At 42.2% G+C, this 23,039-nt stretch overlaps 2 protein-coding genes across 2 annotated transcripts in view; one reads left to right on the top strand and one right to left on the bottom strand.

The window, feature by feature from the left end:
• The window catches only part of cfhl5 (complement factor H like 5), a 207,985-nt gene that overhangs the window by 166,072 nt on the left and 18,874 nt on the right, over positions 1-23,039 (bottom strand). The window lies entirely within an intron of this gene.
• On the top strand, positions 3,725-23,007 carry LOC127907636 (complement factor H-like). The gene is made up of 15 exons (XM_052463912.1): positions 3,725-3,892; positions 11,554-11,751; positions 11,882-12,058; positions 12,165-12,344; positions 15,030-15,227; positions 15,358-15,534; positions 15,641-15,820; positions 16,446-16,637; positions 16,760-16,936; positions 17,160-17,345; positions 17,835-18,008; positions 18,373-18,546; positions 18,672-18,878; positions 19,154-19,193; positions 22,410-23,007. The coding sequence occupies exons 1-14, from the start codon at positions 3,778-3,780 to the stop codon at positions 19,171-19,173; spliced, it is 2,355 nt and encodes a 784-aa protein (XP_052319872.1). The 5' UTR covers positions 3,725-3,777; the 3' UTR covers positions 19,174-19,193; positions 22,410-23,007.

Here is a 23,039-nt window from a genome sequence, read left to right as displayed (position 1 = left end):
CCTTTTTGGGGGGGTTGACAGGACAAAAAGACACAAACCAACAGACATTCCACAAATACACATGCATCCTTCCACCTACTCCCCTCCACAGGACCTTGAGTACATACAGTGTCAAAGTAGTGATTTTAAGCTGTCAAGAGTTGTATTCCAAATGTCAATATTGTCTGATTTTGCATGATGCAGTTGAGAGATCGACAGTTCAAGTTGAGCTATGTCTATGAAGGAGGAAATTGCTGACGTGGCAGACTGTATGGGGCTTGCCATCATAAGGCAACCATTCTCTTGGCTGCTGTTAGGCCAGCAAGCCAAATTCTTCTTTGCTTGTATATTAGGTTCAGTCATCATTAAGCAGAGGCACATTGGAAAGACAATATTATAGTATATACAGTATAGTTCAACATACTACAAATGTTTTATTTAATTTAACCTTTATTTAGCCAGGTAGGCCAGTTGAGAACAAGTTCTCATTTACAACTGCGACCTGGCCAAGATAAAGCAAAGCAGTGCGACAAAAACAACAACACAGAGTTACACATAAACAAACGTACAGTCAAAAGCACAATAGAAAAATCTATGTACAGTGTATGCAAATGTAGAAGAGTAGGGAGGTAAGACAATAAATAGGCCATAGAGGCTAAATAATTACAATTTAGCATTAACACTGGAGAGATAGATGTGCAGATGATGATGTGCAAGTAGAGATACTGGGGTGCAAAAGAGCAAGAGGATAAATAACTATATGGGGGTGAGGTAGTTGGGTGTGCTATTTACAGATTGGCTGTGTATACGTACAGTGATTGGTAAGCTGCTCTGACAGCTGATGCTTAAAGTTAGAGAGGGAGATATAAGACTCCAGCTTCAGTGATTATTGCAATTTGTTCCAGTCATTCGCAGCAGAATACTGGAAGGAAAGGCGGCCAAAGTAAGTGTTGGCTTTGGGGATGACCAGTGAAATATAGCTGCTGGAGCTCGTGTTACTGGTGGGCGTTGCTATGGTGACCAGTGAGCTGAGATAAGATGGGGCTTTACCTAGTAAAGACTTAGAGATGACCTGGAGCCAGTGGGTTTGGCGATGAGTACGTAGTGAGGGCCAGCCAAGGAGAGCATACAGGTCGCAGTGGTGGGTAGTATACAGGGCTTTGGTAACTAAATGGATGGCACTGTGAGAGACTACATCCAGTTTGCTGAGTAACACATTGTATCCTTTACACGTCTAAACAAACTTACATAACACCTTGTATCCTTTACACATGTCTAAACAATATTAGGTAACACATTGGTCCCTTCATATATTACGTGGTGACATCTGCTTCATGGCCCACATGACATCAGGCAACTCCAGTAGCTTTAATCCAGGGCTTGAGTTCAACGGTGGTGTAGCCGTATAAGAATAGCCTCTGGTAGAGGAACATCTGCATACAGTCTGGCCACACCCATCACTTCCTCCCGGCCTTTGACTGGGCCTTTCTGCTCTCTAGCTGCTTGTGGCTGGGGCCTCTTCCTGTCCTTCTTCCACTTCTTCTTGTTCTTCCTTGTTTCAGTGTTTCCAGAGTTCTGCTGGGAGACAGGTCATATTAACCAGGCTCAGTCACGACATAAGTGGTGTCGGACTCATAAACCTTAAGCACCAACTGTTTGGGCCTCTTGCAGAAGAATTGTACTCTTGAAAATACATGGTTGTGGTGTTACCAAGGTAAAAAATGTATTGAAGGGACGTAGAGCAACATGCCATTGTTGGTAAAGGTGTCAAACGATTGTAACATAAGTGTTTAGAGACACACTAGTGCATTTTTTAGGGATATTGGGGGACATTGGAAGCTTCTTTTGAGAGGAGAGATCAGTCAACTAAGTGAATGGGCTGGGGGGGCTGTGAAAAGTCTCAGGAGGGCAGTTCTTATACAGTATGAATTGTTGTGTATGGTGTAGTGTCTTAACACTTAGTACTTATTTATGTAATAAGAAAGACTCTGAATACAAGCAATTGAACTGGAGCTTCACATTTACTCAAACAGGTTAGTACCAGAATAACGTAGAACAATACTGCGCATGACCAAGGGCGCTTCATCCTTAAAGGGGACATCAGTAATTAACAGAACATAACATATGGCACCTTTCAAATCGTTCTCATACACAATAACACAAAACCCCCTGTAAACCTCTCCCTGTACATTGACTTTGACAGATCATTCTTGCCAATAGAAAGAAGCTCTTGGATTTTTGGAGCCATGTTTTTGTATTGTGTTATGAGAATCTGCAGAGAGAAGAATGAGGCGGTTGTGTCATAACTGTTTTTGTTGTTGTTTTTCAGTGTCCCTTCCTCTCTTTTGTCCCACAATCTTGTTGTGCACCATAACCGCAAGGTTTGCCCCTTCCCTCATTCTGGTGAATCCAAAATGCTGCCGCTTTAGGGTATTTTTCAGCAGAACACTGTGGAAGGACACCAGATTACCTGAGTTTTACAAAGACAAAAGGTAAAACGAGAAAGGGGTGAGACTTGTTTGATGACATGGTCTGAAATATACTCTGTGGTCCTCAGGCTACATCCAACCACCTGTAACCCCAAGCTCATTCCAGCCTGTTGTTTGGATAATTTTGATGTTTGTTAAATATCGAACGAGCTTGGGGTTACAGGTGGTCATATCGAACGAGCTTGGGGTTACAGGTGGTCATATAGAACGAGCTTGGGGTTACAGGGGTTACAGGTGGTCATATAGAACGAGCTTGGGGTTACAGGTGGTCATATAGAACGAGCTTGGGGTTACAGGTGGTCATATAGAACGAGCTTGGGGTTACAGGTGGTCATATAGAACGAGCTTGGGGTTACAGGTGGTCATATAGAACGAGCTTGGGGTTACAGGTGGTCATATAGAACGAGCTTGGGGTTACAGGTGGTCATATAGAACGAGCTTGGGGTTACAGGTGGTCATATAGAACGAGCTTGGGGTTACAGGTGGTCATATAGAACGAGCTTGGGGTTACAGGTGGTCATATAGAACGAGCTTGGGGTTACAGGTGGTCATATAGAACGAGCTTGGGGTTACAGGTGGTCATATAGAATGAGCTTGGGGTTACAGGTGGTCATATAGAATGAGCTTGGGGTTACAGGTGGTTGGATGTTGCCTGAAGACCAAAGAGTATTTTCAGACCATATAGTTCTGACAATATGCTGTAGCAGAGTCAGGGTGACATTTCCCTTTAAGGCGTGACCAGGCCCTCTAGTGGCCTGGGCCTGTAATAGTAGGTTGTTTTCTCTTCAGCTGTGCTGCAATACTGTAGTAGTTAGCTATCCTGGCAGACACTGAGGTCCTTCTGCTGCTGAGCAATATCTTTATCTTTCTAGGGATTTATAGCGTTATATTTTTCATGTGGCGTATATATATACATATATATACACACACACACGTGGCAAAATAAATGAGGTTATATTCAACCGAAAATAAAACCTTTTATAATACAAAGCAAAGGCTAAAGCAACACAATTGACAAGTTCCTTGGAAATAATCATTTCTGCATTCTCTTCATTAGCCTGTTGCAAGGGGTGATGACACAGCAGTCCAATTACTGCATGTCCATGTGTGGGAGGGTACTTCCCCCACCCAGAGCCTTTTCTATTGAGCCTTTTCACAAAAACTGTGTGATATTTTCGGTGATTCTACCGCAATAGATTGAATTCTAGTATTTTGGGTCAGTCCCCCTGGACAGTGGTTCTCTTCAGTGCTCCCTGGGGGCTGGAACTCTGTAGACAAACATTAACTTTGGGATAGACACTGTTTATTTATGTTCTACTCCTTCCATTTTTACTGCATCTACCATTTGATCAACATGAAATCATCTCTGACTCTGCTGTGTCTGGTGGTATGGGTGAATGTGGATGCTTCATCAGCTCAGACTGGTAAGGATGTGTTTTCCTTCACTTTCTCACATGCTTGTAGTGCCCACATTGTGTTAGTATCCACCAATTACTCTGTAAGACTGACTAGACTATACAAAGTGAGCAAACGTAACTGATGTGTTTGCTATGCTACTTTTATCAAATGCTGCACAACTAAATCAAATCCAACTTTAATTTGTCACATGTGGCAAATACCTTACCGTGAAATGCTTACTTACCTGCCCTTAACCAACAATGCAGAGTTATGTGCTAAATACATTTAAGGAAAAATAAGTAGATAAAAAAAACAATGAAGAGGCTATAAACAAGGGGTACCAGTACTGAGTCAATGTGTAGGGGTACGGGGTAGTTGAGGTAAGATAATATTTACATGTACTGTCGGTAGGGGTAAAGTGACGCTGATAATAAACAGAGTAGCAGCAGCGTACGTGAACAGTGGGAAGGAATGTGTGCGTGATGAAAATATGCATATGTCTGTGTCCGTGTGTGTTGGAGTGTCATTGTAGTATGTGTGGTTATATTCCAGTCAGTTTACATTGAGCCTGTGCAAGAGAGTCAGTGCAAAAAAATAAGTTTAAATAATAATATAATAAGGGCTCAATACAAATAGTCTTGAAAGCCATTTCATTAACTGTTCAGTGGTCTTATGGCTTGGGGGTAGAAGCTGTTAAAGGAGCCTTTTGGTCCTAGACTTGTCGCTCCAGTACCGCTTGCCGTGCGGTAGCAGAGAGAACAGTCTTTGACTTGGTTGGCAGGAGTCATTGACAATTTTTAGGGCCTTCCTCTGACACTGCCTGGTATAGAGGTCCTGGATGTCAGGGAGCTAAGCCCCAGTGATGTAGTAGGCCATACGTACTACCCTCTGTAGCACCTTGCGGTCGGATGCCTAGTAGTTGCCATACCAAGTGGTGATGAAACCGGTCAGGATGCTCTCGATGGAGCTGCTGTTTAACATTTTTAAGGATCTGAGGCCCCATGCCAAATCTTTTCAGCCTCCAGAGCCCTACTCACAACTTTTTTTGTATGTTTGGACCATGATAGGTCCTTAGAGGTGTGGACGCCAAGGAACTTGAAGAGCTCGACCTCCACTCCAGTCCCATGGATGGGAATGGGACGTGCTCGGCACTCCTTTTCCTGTAGTTCACAATAAGCGTGTTTGTCTTGCTCACATTGAGGTAGAGGTTGTTGTCCTGGCACCACACTGCCAGGTCTCTGACCTCCTTCCTATAGGCTGTCTCATCATCGTCGGTGATCAGGCCTACCACCATGTGTTGTCGGCATACTTAATGATGGTGTTAGAGTTGTGTGGCCACAGTCTTGGGTGAATAGGCAGTACATGAGGGGACTAAGCACGCACCCCTGAGGGGACCCCATGTTGAGGGCCAGTGTGGCAGATGTGTTATTGCCTACCCTTACAACCTGGGGGCGAACCATCAGGAAGTCCAGGACCCAATTGCACAGGGAGGGTTGAGACCCAGGGCCTTGAGCCAAATGATGAGCTTGGAGGGTACTATGGTGTTGAATGCTGAGCTGTAGTCAATGAACAACATTCTTACATAGGTATTCCTCTTGTTCAGATGGGATAGGGCAGTGTGCAGTGTGATGGCGATTGCATCTTCTGTGGACCTATTGGGGTGGTAAGGTGACAGGTAAGGTGGATGTGATATGATCCTTGACTAGTCTCTCAAAGCACTTCATGATGACAGAAGTAGGTGCTACGGGGGGATAGTCATTTAGTTCAGTTACCTTTGCCTTCTTGGGTACAGGATCAATAGTGGCCATCTTGAAGCATGTTGGGACAGCAGACTGGGATAGGGAGAGATTGAATATGTCCGTAAATACATCAGCCAGCTGGTCAGCGCATGATCTGAGGGATGCCGTCTGGGTGGGCAGCCTTGCGAGGGATAACACATAAACAATCCTTGGGAGTAGGCAGCATTGGTGGCACTGTGTTATCCTCTGTCATGACGCTGGCCTGGATGTAGGTTTATGACAGTCATAAATACCTCTTCCCCCCTTTTTGCTCTCTCTACCCTTCTGATGGGACTATTGAAAATCCCTTGGTTAACATAGAGATTCTGGGAACATCAGAAGGTGGGGGGAAAGGAACCATGTTTTGGTAATCCGACCAGTTGAACATATGCGTTGGTACTTAATGAATATGATGTCAGTTCAGTTGTCATCTGAGACATTCTCATCAATGATAGGAAGACAAACTCTACAGTGGAAAGTCTACACATTATAGTTATCAGATTCACATGGAATTGTTGTGCAATTCAAATGTTTAAATATAAAATTATTGGTGAAGAGATGAAATGTAATTTTAGCTTCCAAATGAGAGATTTGGGTTTTCATAAAGTTAGGGCTCTGCTCAATAAGTGGCCCACCCCTGTGAAGAGACATGGGCTGTAGACTGTGAAACACACCCTTTTCCCTCCACAAACATGTAACCTCCTGTTCCGGGTACATTAGGATGACGATCCGATGTCAGAAGGGTTCAGATAATAACTACAGAACGAAGCTAACCTCAGCGTGAGCTTTGATTGCGAATGGTATGAACTTTGAACTCTTATTCACGATGGAAGTGACACCTCATAGCTGTTGAGTTAGCAACAGCAGCTGCAAACGTGGGCTAGGAAAGAACAGACAGAATATCCCATCTACCACACAACGACGTTACTACAACGTATCCAATTTACCACCAGAGACATTCTTCACAGGACAAAGGACTCTGTTGGGCAACACGGCCTTCCATCCACCACCAACCTACCGAAGCGCAGCTCAGAGAAAATATTTACTGCATTTTCCTTTTCCAAATGGGCGGTAATTTAAAATGCATAAGATTCTGTATTTACGATTGAGTAGCTGCCTACGGCCCGATAGAGACATCGCTTCTCCCTTTGTTCTCCAGTCTCCCCGCTCTTTCACTCAAACCCAGCCCCCTTTCCTTTGGGTAACCAGCTGTCATATCTGTTCCGTCCACTATGGACGTTTTCCTTTATGACATAATTTATAATCAGGGTATGATTCATTCGGTGTACGTGTAATTCTGTGTGATTAGTTAGGTATTTAGTAAATACATAATTAAACCCAATTTTGTATTGCTGATTCAACTTGTTAGCTAGGGTTCGTGAAGATGGTTTTCATTTTCTTTTTGTAGTCCGTGACTGTCTGTAGACCTAGCCACATACGTCTCGTTTCTGAGCCATTGAATTGCTGTCATGCTGAAACAGGAAAGGGCCTTCCCCAAACTGTTGCCACAAAGTTGGAAGCACAGAAACGTCTAGAATGTAATTGTATGGTGTAGCATTAAGATTCCCTTCACTGGAATAATGGGGCCTAGAACAAACCATGAAAAACAGCCCCAGACCATTAATCTTCCTCCACCAAACTTTAAAGTTGCCACTATGATTGGGGCATGTGGAGTTATCCTGGCATCCGCCAAACCTAGATTCGTCCGTCAGACTACCAGCTGGAGAAACGTGATTCATGACTCCAGAGAACGCATTTCCACTGCTCCAGAGTTCAATGGCGGTACATGGTAATCTTAGGCTTGTGTGCGGCTGCTCGGCCAAGGAAACATATTTCATGAAGATCCCGACGAACAGTTATTGTGCTGATGTTGCATCCAGAGGCAGTTTGTAACACGGTACTGAGTTTTGCAACCTAGCGCTTCAGCACTCAGCAGTCCCGCTCTGTGAGCTTGTGTGGCCTACCACTTTGTGGATGACCCGTTGTTGCTCCTAGACATTTCCACTTCTCAATAAGAGCACTTACAATTGACCAGGGCAGCTCTAGCATGGCAGAAATTTGACGAGCTGACTAGTTGGAAAGGTATCCTATGATGGTGCCACGTTAAAAGTCACTGAGCTCTTCTTAAGGCCATTCTACTGCCAATGTTTGTCTATGGAGATTGCATGACTATGTGGATGATTTTATACACCGATCAGCAACAGGTGTTGCTGAAATAGCCGAATCTGCCAATTTGATGAGGTGTTTTGTATATATAGTGTATTACAAACTGGGTCAGGGAGAGCTTGAAAATGTCAATGAAGACACTTGCCAGCTGGTCAGCTCATGCTCTGAGTACGCGTCCTGGTAATCCGTCTGAATGTTAACCTGTTTAAAGTTCTTAGTCACGTCGGCAAAGGAGGGAGCGCGATCACACACTCATCCAGAACAGCTGGTGCACTCATGCATTGTTCAGTGTTGCTTGCCTCAAATTGAACACACAAGCCATTTAACTCCTCTGGTACGCTTAAGTCACTGGGCAGCTCACGGTTGGGTTTCTCTCTTTTGGGATAGGGGGCAGCATTTGCACTTTTGGATTAATAGCATGCCCAGAGTGAACTGCCTCCTACTCTGACCCAGATGCTAATATATGCATATTATTATTAGTATTGGATAGAAAACACTCTGAAGTTTCTAAAACTGTTTGAATGATGTCTGTGAGTATAACAGAATCAAATCAAATGTATTTATATAGCCCTTCGTACATCAGCTGATATCTCAAAGTGCTGTACAGAAACCCAGCCTAAATCCCGAAACAGCAAGCAATGCAGGTGTAGAAGCACGGTGGCTAGGAAAAACTCCCTAGAAAGGTCAAAACCTAAGAAGAAACCTAGAGAGGTACCATGCTATGAGGGGTGGCCAGTCTTCTTCTGGCTGTGCCGGGTGGAGATTATAACAGAACATGGCCAAGATGTTCAAATGTTCATAAATGACCAGCATGGTCAAATAATAATAATCACAGGCAGAACAGTTGAAACTGGAGCGGCAGCACGGCCAGGTGGACTGGGGACAGCAAGGAGTCATCATGCCAGATAGTCCTGAGGCATGGTCCTAGGGCTCAGGTCCTCCGAGATAGAGAAAGAAAGAGAGAAGAGAGAATTATAGAGAGCATACTTAAATTCACACAGGACACCGGATAAGGAGAAGTACTCCAGGTATAACAAGCCCCCCGACACAAACTACTGCAGCATAAATACTGGAGGCTGAGAGAAGGGGTCAGGAGACACTGTGGCCCTATCCGATGATACCCCCGGACAGGGCCAAACAGGAAGGATATAATTCCACCCACTTTGCCAAAGCACAGCCCCCACACCACTAGAGGGATATCTTCAACCACCAATTTTACCATCCTGAGACAAGGCCGAGTATAGCCCACAAAGATCTCCACCGCGGCACAACCCAAGCGGGGGCACCAATCCAGACAGGAAGATCACATCAGTGACTCAACCCACTCAAGTGACGCACCCCTCCTAGGGACGGCATGAAAGAGCACCAGTAAGCCAGTGACTCAGCCCCTGTAATAGGGTTAGAGGCAGAGAATCTCAGTGGAAAGAGGGGAACCGGCCAGGCAGAGACAGCAAGGGCGGTTCGTTGCTGCAGAGCCTTTCCGTTCACCTTCACACTCCTGGGCCAGACTACACTCAATCATATGACCCACTGAAGAGATGAGTCTTCAGTAAAGACTTCAAGGTTGAGACAGAGTTTGCGTCTCTCACATGGGTAGGCAGACCATTCCATAAAAATGGAGCTCTATAGGAGAAAGCCCTGCCTCCAGCTGTTTGCTTAGAAATTCTAGGGACAATTAGGAGGCCTGCGTCTTGTGACCGTAGCGTACGTGTAGGTATGTACGGCAGGACCAAATCAGAGAGATAGGAGCAAGCCCATGTAATGCAGAACTCATATGGCAGGCAAAACCTGAGAAAAACCCAACCAGGAAGTGGCACATCTGAGCTTTTCAAAGCTTGGCCTACCGAATACACAGTGGGATATGGATGAAGTTGCACTTCCTACGGCTTCCACTAGAATACAACCGTCTTTAGAAACTTGAATGAGGATTCTACTACAAAGGAGGGGCTCATGAGACCTGTTTGAGTCAGTGGTCTGGCAGAGTGTCTCAGGCTCGTGACGCGTGCTCCCGACAGAGTTACCTCTCGTTCCAGTGCTTTTCTTCAGACATAGGAATTCTCCGGTTGGAACATTATTGGTGTTTTATGTTAAAAACATCCTAAAGATTGATTCCATACATCGTTTGACATGTTTCTAAAGGACTGTAACGGAACTTTTCAAGTTTTTGTCTGGACGAAGTGCCTGCGCCTTATGAAGATGGATTACTGGGCTGAACACGCTAACAAAAAGTGGCTAATTGGACATAAATGATGGACTTTATGGAACAAATCAGTCATTTGTCATCGAACTGGGATTCCTGGGAGTGCTTTCCGATGATCATCAAAGGTAAGTGAATATTTATGGTGTTATTTTTGACTTCTGCTGACTCCAAAATGGCAGATATTTCTCTGGCTGGATTATGCTTTTCCCGTAAAGTAAAAAAAAAATCTGACACAGCGGTTGCATTAAGTCTCTGGGCAGCTCACGGCTGGGTTTCTCTTTCTAATCCGAGATAGTTTGCAAGCCCCTGCTATATCCAACGAGCGTCAGAGCCGGTGTCGTGGGATTCAATCTTAGTCCTGTATTGATGCTTTGCCTGTATGATTGTTGGGCCACGGTGGAGGCCTTTGGCAAAGGCTCACATAGTCTGGTAAACAGAGCACATTGTCAATTGCTTGTTGGTTCAGGGATATTAAAAAGGATCACACTGTCTGAAGGGATGATGGGTACTGAGAGGTGTAGGGCAACCCAGCCCCCGAAGTCTCTTATCAACACTATGCAAAAGGCTTTATTGTCTTCTCAGGACTTCAGCATTCTCTGTGTTGATATCTCAAACCTCTATCTTCCTCACCTCTGAGAAGCAGTAACACTATTGGTCAACAACTCAAATAATTCAGATGTTATGAAGGGTCTTGGATTCATTGTCCCTTTCTTTTGCTCCTGACCCGACCTTACCCCATTTTTCTCCCCAATTTCATAGTATCCAATTGTTGTAGTAGCTACTATCTTGTCTCTTCGCTACAACTCCCGTACGGGCTCGGGAGAGACGAAGGTTGAAAGTCATGCGTCCTCTGATACACAACCCAACCAAGCCGCACTGCTTCTTAACACAGCGCGCATCCAACCCGGAAGCCAGCCACACCAATGTGTCGGAGGAAACACCGTGTACCTGGCAACCTTGGTTAGCACGCACTGCGCCCGGCCCACAACAGGAGTCGCTGGTGCACGATGAGACAAGGACATCCCTACCGACCAAGCCCTCCCTAACCCGGACGACGCTAGGCCAATTGTGCGTCGCCCCACGGACCTCCCGGTCGCGGCCGGTTACGACAGAACCTGGGCGCGAACCCAGGGACTCTGATGGCACAGCTGGCGCTGCAGTACAGCGCCCTTAACCACTGCGCCACCCGGGAGGCCCAACCTTTCTTCTTTATTAAAAACAAAACAATATGTTTTAAGTGAGAATAGGCATTGGTCTGAAGTCGAAAAATAAAGGAAATTCACATGAGCACAACAATGCTTATTCCACCCATGCTCTACCAAGTTTTTCCAGCACAGAACCTTGACCTATTACAGTAGCTTTGTTGGTAATGTACTTCAAACTATGTGTAGGTAGGTTGCTTAGGATTCAAACCTTCTCAAACAGCCGAATTCATACTCAACTATATATTGACATTTGAAGTCAGCAGGGTAACTCATCTCTTTATCTTGAAGCACACTACTAACATAATGTGTTTCTATCATTTTTTGTCTCCAAAATGCAGAAGTGAAATGTAATTTATCATTGCCACCAACAAGAGGAACCAGTTACACACCTGCTGACAGAAATCTGTTCTTGCCTGATGAACGTGTAACGGTGACCTGTGACTCAGGATTCTGGAACTCTTTCTCAAGTAACACTGAAGATACAATAACCTGCAAAGAGGACGGAAAGTGGTCATCTTCCACAACCGATTGTGAACGTATGTTCATACTGGAGAGTATATTGTATTATGATATATTGAGAGTGTATTGGGGTTTATACAGGTGAATCACTGTGTATTACTCTACAGGTTTGATTCATGCTGACACTAAACATCTCTATCATTGTAGGGATAACATGTGGTGATCCACGTGACCCTCTTGTGAGTTCTCCCTACTACTGGCAGCGGGGTCAATTGAGAGGAACTCAGCGATACAACTGTAGAACCGGATTTAAAACCACAAATGCCCGGGGTGTTGCCACATGCACAAGTGATGGCTCCTGGACTCCAGAACCACTCTGTGAAGGTGCAGTTTTTTGAAGGAAGCCATCTTTGAATTTCACTGCGGTTTAATTACCTTGTGCTCCGATGTTAGTTTGGACTGCATCAGAATTACATTGTTTGTCTTTCAGAGATTACATGTGACAAGCCAGATATCCTAAATGCTGTGATTAAAGACCCGAAAACAATATACAAAATCAATGATCTGCTCACTTATGAGTGTGAGATGAATTATGAACTATTGGACAGTATTACCAGACCTACTGCTACCTGTACTACAAATGGCTGGACCAAGACACTTGGCTGTAAAGGTAGGATGACATTTACATTTGCATCATCAAAAAAATGAGGATGTGAGTCAAGACACTGATCCAGAAGGTTTAAAGTTTACTGGAAAGATCAAGCATCCGATTTTAGCCTGTTGTTTTATTCCCTATTTGAGGATTTGGTGTGGAATTGGTAATGACATGAACGTTCACTCACTTTGCTTCCATCTGGTTTTCCAGATATTGCTCTGTTCAGTGCTTTTATCAAACTGACAGCTTGGCCAAAATGTACTGATATGGTAATGCTTTGTAGAACAGGTCCTCTAAGTGTGTTGTTAACTGAACGATGTGTCACAATGCGTTCTGTAATGTTTCCTGCCATTGTTTCTCCCAGAAATAAAGAGAGCATGCATCCATATTGAGGGTATAAGGAGGTATAGACAGTGTAATCACTGTGTATTACTGTACTGGTATGATTCATGCTAATACTAAACATCTCTATCATGGTAGGGATAACATGTGGTGATCCACGTGACCCTCTTGTGAGTTCTCCCTACCGCTGGCAGCGGGGTCAATTGGGAGGAACTCAGCGTTACAACTGTAGAACCGGATTTAAAAACATTGATGTGTCACATTTTGTTCTATAATGTTTCATGTCAATGTTTCCCCCAGAAATAGAGGGAGCATGTATCAACCCAACTGTGATGAATGGATTCATAGTTCAGTTAAATGAGAGGAATGTTGTTCCCAGGAATAGCAAGATATACTATTCCTGGAGTGTAGGCTTCAGAATCTCTACCGGGGGCTGGTGGGGTGAAGCCACATGTACTGAGGGAAAATGGTCTGGAATATTAGAGTGTATTGGTAAGAAAACGGTGAGCTTTACACCACTCCAGACGACGCTTGGCATTGTACATGGTGATTTTAGGCTTGTGTGTGACTGCTCGGCCAAGGAAACACATTTCACGAAGCTCCCGACGAACAGTTCTTGTGCTGACGTTGCTTCCAGAGGCAGTTTGGAACTCGGTACTGAGTGTTGCAACCTATCGCTTCAGCACTCAGCGGTCCCGCTCTGTGAGATTGTGTGGCCTACCACTTTGTGGATGACCCGTTGTTGCTCCTAGACATTTCCACTTCTCAATAAGAGCACTTACAATTGACCGGGGCAGCTCTAGCAGGGCAGAAATTTGACGAACTGACTAGTTGGAAAGGTGGCGTCCGATGATGGTGCCACGTTAAAAGTCACTGAGCTCTTGAGTAAGGCCATTCTACTGCCAATGCTTTTCTATGGAGATTGCATGGCTATGTGGTCGATTTTATACAGCTATCAGCAACAGGTGTTGCTGAATTAGCCGGATCCTCTAATTTGAAGCAGTGTCCACATACTTTTTTATATGTAATGTATCACAAACTGGGTCAGGGAGAGCTTGAAAATGTCAGTGAAGACACTTGCCAGCTGGTCAGCTCTTGCTCTGAGTACGCATCCTGGTAATCCGTCTGAATGTTAAACTGTTTAAAGGTCTTACTCACATCGGCAACGGAGAGAGCGGGATCACACAGTTGTCCAGAACAGCTGGTGCTCTCATGCATTGTTAAGTATTGCTTGCCTCATATTGAACACAGAAGGCATTTAACTCGTCTGGTAGGCTTACGTCACTGGGCAGCTCACGACTGGGTTTCTCTTTCTAATACGAGATAGTTTGCAAGCCCCTGCTATATCCAACGAGCGTCAGAGCCGGTGTCGTGGGATTCAATCTTAGTCCTGTATTGATGCTTTACCTGTTTGATTGTTGGGCCACGGTGGAGGCCTTTGGCAAAGGCTCGCATAGTCTGGTAAACAGAGCACATTGTCAATTGCTTGTTGGTTCAGGGATATTAAAAAGGATCACACTGTCTGAAGGGATGATGGGTACTGAGAGGTGTAGGGCAACCCAGCCCCCGAAGTCTCTTATCAACACTATGCAAAAGGCTTTATTTTCTTCTCAGGAATTCAGCATTCTCTGTGTTGATATCTCATGCCCCTATCTGGCTCACCTCTGAGAAGCAGAGGTTCTGTTGTCATTACATCATCTAGGTCTGATATTTCAGGGTTAATTTCACATTAATACTATTGGTCAACAACTCAAATAATTCCGATGTTATGAAGGGTGCAAGATTCATTGTACCTTTTTTTTGCTCCTGACCTGTGCTGGTGAGATACACCCTCACTCTTCCTTTCTCATGATCTAGTGGTCATGGCACAAGCCATGGTCTCTCTGATCATGTCGAGAATAATACCTTGTAATGTCAATATAGCCTTCTAACTTAAGATTTATGACTTGTATGTGAATTCATTCATTTCGCAACGTAATTAAATACTTGCCTTTTGAATTAGATAATTCTCAGACCTTTCTTTTTTATTAAAAACAAAACAACATGTTTTAAGTGAGAATAGGCATTGGTCTGAAGTCGAAAAAGAAAGGAAATTAATACGAGCACAACAATGCTTATTCCACCCATGCTCTACCAGGTTTTTCCAGCACACAACCTTGACCTATTACAGTAGCTTTGTTGGTAATGTACATCATACTATGTGTAGGTAGTTTGCTTAGGATTCAAACCTTCTCAAACAGCCAAATTCATACTCAACTATATATTGACATTTGAAGTCAGCAGGGTAACTCATCTCTTTATCTTGAAGCACACTACTAACATAATGTGTTTCTATCATTTTTTGTCTCCAAAATGCAGAAGTGAAATGTAATTTATCATTGCCACCAACAAGAGGAACCAGTTACACACCTGCTGACAGAAATCTGTTCTTGCCTGATGAACGTGTAATGGTGACCTGTGACTCAGGATTCTGGAACTTTTTCTCAAGTAACACTGAAGATACAATAACCTGCAAAGAGGACGGAAAGTGGTCATCTTCTACAACCGATTGTGAACGTATGTTCATACTGGAGAGTATATTGTATTATGATATATTGAGAGTGTATTGGGGTTTATACAGGTGAATCACTGTGTATTACTGTACTGGTTTGATTCATGTTGACACTAAACATCTCTATCATTGTAGGGATAACATGTGGTGATCCACGTGACCCTCTTGTGAGTTCTCCCTACTACTGGCAGCGGGGTCAATTGAGAGGAACTCAGCGTTACAACTGTAGAACTGGATTTAAAACCACAAATGCCCGGGGTGTTGCCACATGCACAAGTGATGGCTCCTGGACTCCAAAACCACTCTGTGAAGGTGCAGTTTTTTGAAGGAAGCCATCTTTGAATTTCACTGCGGTTTAATTACCTTGTGCTCCGATGTTAGTTTGGACTGCATCAGGATTACATTGTTTGTCTTTCAGAGATTACATGTGACAAGCCAGATATCCTAAATGCTGTGATTAAAGACCCGAAAACAATATACAAAATCAATGATCTGCTCACTTATGAGTGTGAGATGAATTATGAACTATTGGACAGTATTACCAGACCTACTGCTACCTGTACTACAAATGGCTGGACCAAGACACTTGGCTGTAAAGGTAGGATGACATTTACATTTGCATCATCAAAAAAATGAGGATGTGAGTCAAGACACTGATCCAGAAGGTTTAAAGTTTACTGGAAAGATCAAGCATCCGATTTTAGCCTGTTGTTTTATTCCCTATTTGAGGATTTGGTGTGGAATTGGTAATGACATGAACGTTCACTCACTTTGCTTCCATCTGGTTTTCCAGATATTGCTCAGTTCAGTGCTTTTATCAAACTGACAGCTTGGCCAAAATGTACTGATATGGTAATGCTTTGTAGAACAGGTCCTCTAAGTGTGTTGTTAACTGAACGATGTGTCACAATGCGTTCTGTAATGTTTCCTGCCATTGTTTCTCCCAGAAATAAAGAGAGCATGCATCCATATTGAGGGTATAAGGAGGTATAGACAGTGTAATTACTGTATTACTGTACTGGTATGATTCATGCTAATACTAAACATCTCTATCATTGTAGGGATAACATGTGGTGATCCACGTGACCCTCTTGTGAGTTCTCCCTACCGCTGGCAGCGGGGTCAATTGGGAGGAACTCAGCGTTACAACTGTAGAACCGGATTTAAAAACATTGATGTGTCACATTTTGTTCTATAATGTTTCATGTCAATGTTTCCCCCAGAAATAGAGGGAGCATGTATCAACCCAACTGTGATGAATGGATTCATAGTTCAGTCAAATGAGAGGAATGTTGATCCCAGGAATAGCAAGATATACTATTCCTGCAATGTAGGGTTCAAACCTTCTACCGGGGGCTGGTGGGGTGAAGCCACATGTACTGAGGGAACATGGTCTGGAATATTAGAGTGTATTGGTAAGAAAACAGATCCTCTAGGAATGACCTCTTTACAAAGTAGATCAAGAACAGTAGAATGCATTTCCCTCTGACTTGGCTATATTGGTCTGAAACTCAGTCTCAATGCTCTTTCTCTCTAGATCAATCTAGATGTGGCAGAATCCCTGTCATTCCCAACACAAGAAAGGTACCTCACAGTGAAGTCTATAACAATGAACAAACTGTTCAAATTGATTGCGAAGTTGGATACACATCTGAAACTAAGACTATAAAATGTAAGGATGGAGAATGGCAAACACCGTTACCAGCTTGTGGACGTGAGTAGTGGTTAATAGTTTTGTTCATTTAAAACAATCACTTGATTTTAATTGTATACAGTGGCCAGTCATCCTTCCATGTATGTTTACTATATGTTGAAATAGTTTGGGGAAAAGGACCCCGAAGCCCATATGATATTATGTAATTACATAGTAGTTCTGTGTCTGTACTGTGTGTGTTTTCTACCCACTAATCTTTCATCAATATTTTCTTCTCTTGAAGTGCAAGACATTACATGTGATCCTCCACCTAAAGTTGAAAATGCAATTGTTAAAATCCTGTATCAAAATAAATATATAGAGGGATTTGAAGTGAATTATGAATGTCGCAAGTCCTTTGAAATAGAGGGACATAAAAAACTTACTTGTGAAAATGGGAGTTGGACAACTCCACCACCAACATGCAAACGTAAGTGTTGATAACTGTTTGAAACTGATGCAGTAATTCAGTTTAGAGTTACTCTACTTTGAACAGCACCTATTCAAACAGGGAAAAAACGGTATCTAAATGTTAATTGAGATGAAAAATTCTGTATCACATAACACCATTATTCTCTCATACAATCCGGGATACTTGTTTAGGCATTGCTTGGTTTTACAGAAATATACATCTCTGATTTATATTTTCTCAATATGTCCCCAATGTGTCCACTTTGAGATAGTTGCTGTTGTTTTTTGCTATAATTCATTATAGTCTAGTATTCCTTGATATGATCATGGATGAGTTTCAGTGCATATTTACAGTATATATCACAAATTGCCCCAGTTACATTCTCCGAATATACTGTACATTGGCCCTTGACTATGGTTCTAACCACACAGTCATTCCCTGCCACTTTTGTGCCTCTGGTATTTGATTGTAATTTGAGAATTCAAACATACTGTGCTTCACCTACAGAGTACTGTGGTAAGCCTGAGGGCGCAGGGAGGAGAATGGAGATTCCTGACCAAGTGCTGGAGAGATACGAACATGGGAACCAAATAGACTATACATGCATTAGCCCATACAAAGGCCCCGGAGGAAAAGCAACTTGCAAGAATGGAGAATGGCACATGCCAGTTGAGTGTAACGGTAAGTCTTAAGTCTATGGTACTGTATTATCATGGTACTGTACTGTATTATCATGGTACTGTATTATCATGATACAGTATTATAATGGTATTCTATTATCATGGTACAGTATTATCATGGAATTGTATTATCATAATAGTGTATCATGGTACTTACTGTATTATAATAATATCTCTTCTATTATCATGGTACTGTAATATCGTATTCTATAATCATGGTCTTGTATTATCATGGTATTGTATTATCTTGGTACTGGATTATGTTACTGAATCATGGTACTGTATTTTCACGGTACTGTATTATCACAGTACTGTATTTTCATGGTATTGTATTATGATTTCTATCTATTCCCTGTTTAATCTAGCAAGCTGTCCTGGTCCTCCTCCCATTACTAATGGAGATTTCACCAAGGAAAAGAGAGATGTTGAAGGTGTAATTACAGAGGTGTCCTACCAATGCAGCAGACAGTTTACACTGAGTTTCACAGGCAGCATCAGATGTCTGAATGGAAAATGGCAGAGTCCTCCAAAGTGTTTACGTAAGTACATTATTTTCAACTGGTCTGAACATGGTGTTATATCTACATGTCAAGTGTATATAAATGTATGAATATGTACTGCACACTAAGTTAATGAAAAAATGACTGGGTTTCATTTCCATCAGGGCCTTGTGAGATTTCCACTTTTGATGCAGAGTACAATCTACAGAATTTACCCAAGAAAGATTATACTGCGCACGGTGAAAAAAAGACTCTTCATTGCGAAGAGGGATATTACCATAAATTGAAACGTTATTCACCATGGAATATAGAAGAAATTGCGGTGAAGTGTGATGATGGAGAGTTACAGTATGGAGAACACATACCTATATGTAAGTTCATGTCATGTAAAGGAACACTCATCAGTGTAAGATAGTCATTCTCTCAACATTAAGAGTTTAACATCATCTAATATATGGAATGCATAAGTCCAGGATGCCCTGTGAGCTATCTACTGTAGATTAATACAATAGAAATGAAATGCATTCTTATTTTGATCTAAACCTTTTTTTATGAAAATCAATCCACCTGTTTGATCATATTCAATGAGACCACTAGTGTAACCTTCTGACTGTGTAAACAAAATGATTTGTTCTTTGCTTTTTAGGTAGCCATCGTTATTCATAGGTAGATGATGAACATAAGGGGTAAGTTAAATTAACCAGGAGAATGGCATGTCTTATAATCACACAAACCTGTAGTAGGAGTGAAGGCAGAGCAAATGTCTGAAGTCAAGTATTATAAACAGTACTATGAAAAGTATTATAAACAGTATTATGAACAGCATGTTTTGGCTTATCAGTGAAGCATAACAGAAACACGTTGGAGTATAACATCACATCAACCAGGAATCATTTCTCTAATCATTGACACACTATAGTAGGAGTGGTCCACTATATCCACTATAGTAGGAGTGGTCAGCAGAATTACTCTACAGACTGATCTATAACAGTAGTGATCAGCAGAATTACTCCACAGACTCTGATCTATAATAGTAGTGATCAGCAGAATTACTCCACAGACTCTGATCTATAATAGTAGTGATCAGCAGAATTACTCCACAGACTCTGATCTATAATAGTAGTGATCAGCAGAATTACTCCACAGACTCTGATCTATAATAGTAGTGATCAGCAGAATTACTCCACAGACTCTGATCTATAATAGTAGTGATCAGACAGATTGCTTCACAAACTCTGATCTATAATAGTAGTGATCAGCCGGATTGCTCCACAAACTCTGATCTATAATAGTAGTGATCAGCAGAATTACTCCACAGACTGATCTATAACAGTAGTGATCAGCAGAATTACTCCACAGACTGATCTATAACAGTAGTGATCAGCAGAATTACTCCACAGACTCTGATCTATAATAGTAATGATCAGCAGAATTACTCCACAGACTCTGATCTATAATAGTAGTGGTCAGCAGAATTATTCCACAGACTCTGATCTATAATAGTAGTGATCAGCCGAATTACTCCACAGACTCTGGTCTATAATAGTAATGATCAGCAGAATTACTCCACAGACTCTGATCTATAATAGTAATGATCAGCCAGATTACTCCACAGACTCTGATCTATAATAGTAATGATCAGCCGTATTGCTCCACAGACTCTGATCTATAATAGTAGTGGTCAGCAGAATTATTCCACAGACTCTGATCTATAATAGTAATGATCAGCAGAATTACTCCACAGACTCTGATCTATAATAGTAGTGGTCAGCAGAATTACTCCACAGATTCTGATCTATAATAGTAATGATCAGCCAGATTGCTCCACAGACTCTGATCTATAATAGTAATGATCAGCCAGATTGCTCCACAGACTCTGATCTATAATAGTAATGATCAGCCAGATTGCTCCACAGACTCTGATCTATAATAGTAATGATCAGCCAGATTGCTCCACAGACTCTGATCTATAATAGTAATGATCAGCCAGATTGCTCCACAGACTCTGATCTATAATAGTAATGATCAGCCAGATTGCTCCACAGACTCTGATCTATAATAGTAATGATCAGCCAGATTGCTCCACAGACTCTGATCTATAATAGTAATGATCAGCCAGATTGCTCCACAGACTCTGATCTATAATAGTAATGATCAGCCAGATTGCTCCACAGGCTCTGATCTATAATAGTAATGATCAGCCAGATTGCTCCACAGACTCTGATCTATAATAGTAATGATCAGCCAGATTGCTCCACAGACTCTGATCTATAATAGTAATGATCAGCCAGATTGCTCCACAGACTCTGATCTATAATAGTAATGATCAGCCAGATTGCTCCACAGACTCTGATCTATAATAGTAATGATCAGCCAGATTGCTCCACAGGCTCTGATCTATAATAGTAATGATCAGCCAGATTGCTCCACAGACTCTGATCTATAATAGTAATGATCAGCCAGATTGCTCCACAGGCTCTGATCTATAATAGTAATGATCAGCCAGATTGCTCCACAGACTCTGATCTATAATAGTAATGATCAGCCAGATTGCTCCACAGGCTCTGATCTATAATAGTAATGATCAGCCAGATTGCTCCACAGACTCTGATCTATAATAGTAATGATCAGCCAGATTGCTCCACAGGCTCTGATCTATAATAGTAATGATCAGCCAGATTGCTCCACAGACTCTGATCTATAATAGTAATGATCAGCCAGATTGCTCCACAGACTCTGATCTATAATAGTAATGATCAGCCAGATTGCTCCACAGACTCTGATCTATAATAGTAATGATCAGCCAGATTGCTCCACAGACTCTGATCTATAATAGTAATGATCAGCCAGATTGCTCCACAGACTCTGATCTATAATAGTAATGATCAGCCGTATTACTCCTCAGATTCTCCTCTATAGTAGTCGTGATCAGCAGTATTACTCCACAGATTCTCCTCTATAGTAGTCGTGATCAGCAGTATTACTCCTCAGATTATCCTCTATAGTAGTCGTGATCAGCAGTATTACTCCTCAGATTCTCCTCTATAGTAGTCATGATCAGCAGTATTACTCCTCAGATTATCCTCTATAGTAGTCGTGATCAGCAGTATTACTCCTCAGATTCTCCTCTATAGTAGTCATGATCAGCAGTATTACTCCTCAGATTATCCTCTATAGTAGTCGTGATCAGCAGTATTACTCCTCAGATTCTCCTCTATAGTAGTCATGATCAGCAGTATTACTCCTCAGATTATCCTCATGATATAGTAGTCAGTATTACTCCTCAGATCAGCAGTATTACTCCTCAGATTCTCCTCTATAGTAGTTGTGATCAGCAGTATTACTCCTCAGATTATCCTCTATAGTAGTTGTGATCAGCAGTATTACTCCTCAGATTATCCTCTATAGTAGTCGTGATCAGCAGTATTACTCCTCAGATTATCCTCTATAGTAGTCGTGATCAGCAGTATTACTCCTCAGATTCTCCTCTATAGTAGTCGTGATCAGCAGTATTACTCCTCAGATTCTCCTCTATAGTAGTCGTGATCAGCAGTATTACTCCTCAGATTATCCTCTATAGTAGTCGTGATCAGCAGTATTACTCCTCAGATTATCCTCTATAGTAGTCGTGATCAGCAGTATTACTCCTCAGATTATCCTCTATAGTAGTCGTGATCAGCAGTATTACTCCTCAGATTCTCCTCTATAGTAGTCGTGATCAGCAGTATTACTCCTCAGATTATCCTCTATAGTAGTTGTGATCAGCAGTATTACTCCTCAGATTCTCCTCTATAGTAGTCGTGATCAGCAGTATTACTCCTCAGATTATCCTCTATAGTAGTTGTGATCAGCATTATTACTCAACCGACTGATTATCTTGTCATGTGATTTCATTCCTACAGAGTCATGATGTTCTCTCCATCAATTTCAAGAATCCGTACAAAGCCGCCTTTTTATGCAAGGAGAAGACCCATTTGCTTTTGTGGTGTCTGTCGCTTGTTTAATTTAGATTTAGAAGAAATGTGAGCCATCCAGTAATGGAATACATGTGTCTTTTCAACATTTTACATTGTATCATCATTGAAACAAAATAACAGTATCTTTCTCAGCTTCACTATAATAACAGTACAGCTATCTAAAGCTAGACTAAAATGGTACATTCGTTATATTAGTACAAAGTGATGTGATTGTGTGAATATCCTTCTATCAAGTTTATAAATTGCCTGGCTGGGCTGATGAGACAGTGGATTGCGCAGTCAGTTGAAACAGAGTAAATAGGCATTTTAACATCATAGATTCAGCCAGTGGTAGCTTGTGGAATAGGCACCGGCTGGAATGCGGTCTTAACCAATCAGCATTCAGGATTAGACCGACACGCTCTATAATGTGTGAATATTCTCCTGTATCTCCCAGCTGTGTGATTCATTACCTGAAGGTGAACAACTGTTATGATTGTGATTGACCTTATCAAGACAATAAAGTTGTGGAAAAGAGATGACACTTTGTCTCCATGAGTCTTTACAAGGCTACAG

The sequence above is a fragment of the Oncorhynchus keta genome, chromosome 1 (genome assembly GCF_023373465.1).
Source record: "Oncorhynchus keta strain PuntledgeMale-10-30-2019 chromosome 1, Oket_V2, whole genome shotgun sequence".
NCBI lineage: Eukaryota > Metazoa > Chordata > Actinopteri > Salmoniformes > Salmonidae > Oncorhynchus > Oncorhynchus keta.
This window is presented reverse-complemented; position numbering and strand designations above follow the sequence as displayed.